This window comes from Lipotes vexillifer, unplaced genomic scaffold (assembly GCF_000442215.2).
Source record: "Lipotes vexillifer unplaced genomic scaffold, Lipotes_vexillifer_v1.1 scaffold1629, whole genome shotgun sequence".
NCBI lineage: Eukaryota > Metazoa > Chordata > Mammalia > Artiodactyla > Lipotidae > Lipotes > Lipotes vexillifer.
In genome coordinates this window covers 595740-602601 of record NW_006790230.1, presented here as the reverse complement: position 1 = coordinate 602601, position 6862 = coordinate 595740, and the positions used below count along the sequence as shown (strand labels likewise).

General features: G+C 34.2%; 1 protein-coding gene across 1 annotated transcript in view; it reads right to left on the bottom strand.

Moving 5' to 3' along the window:
- HS2ST1 (heparan sulfate 2-O-sulfotransferase 1) overlaps positions 1–6862 on the bottom strand; it is a 197957-nt gene that overhangs the window by 23275 nt on the left and 167820 nt on the right. The window contains exon 3 of the mRNA XM_007463274.1: positions 6471–6556. Within this exon, the coding sequence (XP_007463336.1) occupies positions 6471–6556 (86 nt within the window). The remainder of the gene's footprint in view (positions 1–6470; positions 6557–6862) is intronic.

The following is a 6862-nucleotide window of genomic DNA, read 5'->3' as shown; positions in this document are numbered from 1 at the left end:
TTTCAGCAGATAAGTACAAGGCAAAAGGGACAATCTCACATGAATCTACATACTACCAAACTTGTCCTGACATATCTGTTTCTTTACTGATTTACCTCAATTGTTCTGAAAAAGACAACAGGGGTGATACAGAGAAACCAAAATGATGGTGATGAAAACCCATACTCATTCCTGGGGATGACTACAAAGGTACACACCTGACGTGGACCTGAATAAAACTGACTGTTGGATCAAGAATAATTTCCAAATATCTTTCTAAGACCGGATGCTGACATATGACCCTAGGTAACTAGATCATAAAAAATCTCAGCAGAGTCTGATCAAAAACAGCATTAAAATAGTTTTATTTTAGCTGGACATTATCCTTTATAAACGAAAATGTTCTGAAAAAGGCTTTTGAAAGAGATGTTCAAATGTTTTTCTTTTGTATAAAATTTGAAGAAAATCAAAATGGGAGTGATAGATGCTGCTGATAAATGAGTGGTATAAATTTACAAGGGAGAATAATCTGTAATATTTTCACTGTTTATAATGAACCATAATGAAGTGATAACAATAGTAAAAAAGGGGGTTTCAGTGAACTCACTGAGGACAAGAACTGCAACTTATTCAATTTTATATTGCCTGCACCCTAGGACAATTTGAAAATGTCTAACCTACAATTTGTTTCCACTGGAAAATTTCTAAATTTATGATGTTAGCATATCTGCATTATTTTAAAATGGTTTGTTCACCAATTAAAAAAAAACAGTAATTAAACACTAAAGGGAAAAATGGAAGGAAGAACTAGGAAATGTGCTTAAAAAAATAATGATAGAGTTAAGACAAAAAGGAATAAGACAGGACAGGAATGAAAATATGTAACAAGAAGATATTTTTGTTACTATTCTAAAGTTCTGAATAAAAACAGATAAACCAAAACAGATAACTGTAACCAAAACACAGCTTGAGCAGATATCAGCTTGCAAATAAAATGTGTGCTTCTTAGTGATCAGTCTAAATTAGAAACCACTTTTAATACTTTATTTAAGACTTTATCTTACTGCCTGGGTTTCCTGGGGTATCCTGGGTTTGTACTCTCTTTAGTGTTTCTGCTAAGGCAATTGAAAAGCTATGTGACTAAATATCTCTTTCATCAAATTTGACGGTTTTCTCCTGAAGGCATGTATTTTAATGGACTCCACAAAGTACGACACCAGTCAAGAATATGTTTTAAACAATAAAATATTTAAAAAATTGGTAAAGTGATGTTCCTTTCCTCTTCCTTACTCATTCGTGGTATGACAAACTAAAAATTATTTTAAAAGATAGTAGTTACACCTAAAATAGTTTGTGACTATATACATCAAAATACATTTCCGCCTGTTGATTTTTTTAAGGTATTTGTTTAACATCTTGTAAAGGTCTATTAAAGTTTTTCACAATACATATTGCTTCCAATAAAATGAAACACATTAGGAAAATATTCAAACCCTTAAATGTTCATGTTAATATTTAAAAAATGAGATTAATCTTTCCAAGAACCTTTATATTTTTTTAACTGCAAAAACCCTAGCATACACCAGAACTTCATTCTAAGTATGACTTTTGCCCAAAGCAAAAGCACTCAATATATTATTTTAATAATGAAAACCTCAAGTATGAGAAACCAAGCTGTGTGTGGGAAAAAAAATAAATCATTTAGATGAAAAGGTAACAAACATTCAATTGAAGGATAATGCAGCCCTGAGGGAAAATATGCATATGAATGAAGTTTATGAAATTGGTCCAATGCCTCTGTAAAGAAAAAATAATTAGTTTATTTTAAAGCTGCCTATAAAATGTTTTCAATATTGCTGTATTAATTATTTATAGAAAAATGTACATCTAACTTTAAAGTGACCACTTTACTGTAAGATGTTGAGTGCTGTGGAAGAAACTAGCAATAAGAATATATTGTTCTATGTATGTAATATTTGGGAGATTCCTTTTAATTATGGGCTTTTCAAAGAAGTTCAGATTTATTATCAATGTGAATCAGTAATATTTCATTCAACTCCTTTTCAAATTTGAGAAGTTAAAATGACAGTGGGATATCAATTAAATTTTTGGATTTTACACAGAATGCTCATTCAAGTTGACAAATACATGAGGGTGTATTACTTTGAATCATGACTGCTACTGCAATGACTGAGCAAACATGTCTAAGCTTAAATAATTTAAAAATCTATTTTTAATGTTTTTGAAGTTAGTGCAGAGTTTTATTAGGGAAAAGATCTGCATTTGAGGTTTTCCTATAATGATACTCAATGTGTTACATAAAACGTTTAAATGGATTCACCAAGCCACATATGTTTATAGAATATTCCTTTTGACCAGTTTTCTGATTAGTACTTAAAGCAGCATAGGCTCTAGGGGGAGCCCCATAGTGCTTGGATACTATATGTAAGCCTGTTGTTTTATGAACTTTTCTTCAGAGAATTATGATAGGAATACCTTGATCCCATGCCTCCCCAAAAACATGGAAAATGAGAATTAGTTATGTCCAGATTCAGGCAAATCACTATAAAGGAAAATCACTTAAAAAAAAGTGTCTTTAAGGAAATCAAAAAATACCTAGAAACAAATGACAATGAAAACACAACGACCCAAAACCAACGGGATGGAGCAAAAGCAGTTCTAAGAGGGAAGTTTATAGCAATACAATCCTACTTCAAGAAACAAGAAACATCTCAAACAACCTAAACTTACACCTAAAGCAATTAGAGAAAGAAGAACAAAAAAACCCCAAAGTTAGCAGAAAGAAAGAAATCATAAACATCAGATCAGAAATAAATGAAAAAGAAATGAAGGAAACAATAGCAAAATCAATAAAACTAAAACCTGGTTCTTTGAGAAGATAAACAAAATCGATAAACCATTAGCCAGACTCACCAAGAAAAAAAGGGAGAAGACTCAAATCAATAGAATCAGAAATGAAAAAGGAGAAGTAACAGCTGACACTGCAGAAACACAAAGGATCATGAGAGATTACTACAAGCAACTACATGCCAATAAAATGGACAACCTGGAAGAAACGGACAAATTCTTAGAAAAGCACAACCTTCCAAGACTGAACCAGGAAGAAATAGAACATTTAAACAGACTAATCACAAGCACTGAAATTGAGACTATGATTAAAAATCTTCCAACAAACAAAAGCCCAGGACCAGATGGCTTCACAGGCGAATTCTATCAAACATTTAGAGAAGGCCTAACACCTACCCTTCTCAAGCTCTTCCAAAATATACCAGAAGGAGGAACACTCTCAAACTCATTCTACGAGGCCACCATCACCCTGATACCAAAACCAGACAAAGATGTCACAAAGAAAGAAAACTACAGACCAATATCACTGATGAACATAGATGCAAAAATGCTCAACAAAATACTAGCAAACAGAATCCAACAGCACATTAAAAGGATCCTACACCATGATCAAGTGGGGTTTATCCCAAGAATGCAAGGATTCTTCAATATACGAAAATCAATCAATGTGATACACCATATTAACAAACTGAAGAATAAAAACCATATGATCATCTCAATAGATGCAGAAAAAGCTTTTGACAAAATTCAACACCCATTTATGATAAAAACCCTCCAGAAAGTAGGCATAGAGGGAATTTACCTCAACATAATAAAGGCCATATACGACAAACCCACAGCCAACATCATTCTCAATGGTAAAAAACTGAAATGATTTCCTCTAAGATCAGGAACAAGACAACAGTGTCCACTCTCACCACTATTATTCAACATAGCTTTGGAAGTTTTAGCCACAATGATCAGAGAAGAAAACGAAATAAAAGGAATCCAAATCGGAAAAGAAGAAGTAAAACTGTCACTGTTTGCAGATGACATGACACTATACATAGAGAATCCTAAAGATGCCACCAGAAAACTACTAGAGCTAATCAATGAATTTGGTAAAGTAGCAGGATACAAAATTAATGCACAGAAATCTCTTGCATTCCTACACACTAAAGATGAAAAATCTGAAACAGAAATTAAGAAAACACTCCCATTTGCCACTGCAACAAAAAGAATAAAATACCTAGGAATAAACCTACCTAAGGAGACAAACTACCTGTATGCAGAAAACTGTTAAGACACTGATGAAAGAAATTAAACACGACACAAACAGATGGAGAGATATACCATGTTCTTGGATTGGAAGAATCAATATTGTGAAAATGACTATACTACCCAAAACAATCTACAGATTCAATGCAATCCCTATCAAACTACCACTGGCATTTTTCACAGAACTAGAACAAAAAATTTCACAATTTGTGTGGAAACACAAAAGACCCCAAATAGCCAAAGCAATCTTGAGAAAGAAAAATGTAGCTGGAGGAAGCAGATTCCCTGACTTCAGACTACCACAAAGCTACAGTAATCAAGACAGTATGGTACTGGTACCCAAACAGAAATATAGATCAATGGAACAGGAGAGAAAGCCCAGATATAAACCCACGCACATATGGTCACCTTATCTTTGATAAAGGAGGCAAGAGTATACAATAGAGAAAAGACAGCCTCTTCAATAAGTGGTGCTGGGAAAACTGGACAGCTACATGTAAAAGAATGAAATTAGAACACTCCCTAACACCGTATACAAAAATAAACTCAAAATGGATAAAGACCAGACACTACAAAACTCTTAGAGGAAAACATAGACAGAACACTTTATTACATAAATCACAGCAAGATCCTTTTTGACCCACCTCCTAGAGTAATGGAAATAACAACAAAAATAAACAAATGGGACCTAATGAAACATAAAAGCTTCTGCACAGCAAAGGAAACCATAAACAAGATGAAAGGACAACCCTCAGAATGGGAGAAAATATTTGCAAATGAAGCAACTGACAAAGGATTAATCTCCAAAATTTATAAACAGCTCATGCAGCTCAAAATCAAAAAAACAAACAACCCAAATCAAAAATGGGCAGAAGACCTAAATAGACATTTCTCCAAAGAAGATATAAAGATTGCCAACAAACACATGAAAGGATGCTGAACATCACTCATCAGAGAAATACAAATCAAAACTACAATGAGGTATCACCTCACACCAGTCAGAATGGCCATCATCAAAAGATCTACAAAACAGTAAATGCTGGAGAGGGTGTGGAGAAGAGGGAACCCTCTTGCACTGTTGGTGGGAATGTAAATTGATACAGCTACTATGGAGAACAGTATGGAGGTTACTTACAAAACTAAAAATAGGACTACCATACAAACCAGCAATCCCACTACTGGGCATATACCCTGAGAAAACCATAATTCAAAAATTCATGTACCACAATGTTCATTGCAGCTCTATTTACAATAGCCAGGACATGGAAGCAACCTAAATGTCCATTGACAGATGAATGGAGAAAGAAGATGTGGCACATATATACAATGGAATATTACTCGGCCATAAAAAGAGACGAAATTGAGTTATTTGTAGTGAGGTGGATGGACCTAGAGACTGTCATACAGAGTTAGTCTGACTGTCATACAGTAAGTCAGAAAGAGAAAAATAAATACTGTATGCTAACACATATATATGGAATCTAAAAAAAAAAATGGTTCTGAAGAACCTAGGGGCAGCATAGGAATAAAGATGCAGATGTAGAGAATGGACTTGAGGACACAGGGAGGGGGAACAGTAAGCTGGGATGAAGTGAGAGAGTGGCATGGACATATATACACTACCAAATGTAAAATAGATACCTAGTAGGAAGCAGCTGCATAGCACAGGGAGATCAGCTTGGTGCTTTGTGACCACCTAGAGGGATAGGGAGGGTGGGAGGGAGATGCAAGAGGGAGGAGGTATGGGGATATATGTATATGTATAGCTGATTCACTTTGTTATAAAGTAGAAACTAAGACACCATTGTAAAGCAATTATACTCCAATAAAGATGTTAAAAAAAAAAAACGCCATTCACTCAGGAAAAGAAAAAAGTCTCCTTAGAATATATCTCATTTTTAAAGCTAAAACAAGGTAGCCCAAGGGGAAATGTGTCTTGGCTGAGAAGCAGACACTTTAGGGCACCAATAACTGAGTAATGGCTCCTTTGCTTTCTCTGTTCTCAGTCAGTGATGTGGTAAGTCATATGCTGACTGGCCTCTAGCTTAAAACTTAGGGCTCTCCTAAAATAGTGTCATTTGACTGTACAGGAAGCAGAAACATAATAATAATAAATAACTTTAAAGGGCATTACCTAAATTTAATCTACCTTGAATTTCTAAAATTAATATGACAATTATCAATTTATGAACACTAGAGGGCAGTAAAACACTAGAAGGTATATTTAAATTACATATCTAAAAGTGGCAAACACAATCCAGTACATTTTTTTAACATCAAAATCATAATAATTTAATAAATTGATTCCTTTTTAGGTTGCTAAAGTACAAAGCATTCTCTCGTGTACCATTTTAGATATAACTTACTTTGAAAAATCCAAATAAGATATGTGCCCATGATAAAACCCTGGTTTCATTTCTTTCCAGGAAGTTATATTCTTTACAAAGCGCACCTAAAAAAGGAGAACATACTCATTATTTAAGTGCAATTTAAAGAAAATGAAGTTTGGTGATAGCAAAATACTTTTCATTTAGACATTCAAAAGCAATCACACCACTCTGACGATTACAGAGCTTGAAATACAGCCTTCAACTAATGAAAGCATAGTGTGACCTGTAATTGCTAATTCATCATAGAGAAGCTACTATCACCACACTCAGAAAAGAGTGAAAGAGGATCCTGAAAACAAAACTGCACAAGGCAACCATTTACGACACTGTATAGTGAGTACATTTATTTAGGGGAGGGGAGGGGAGGG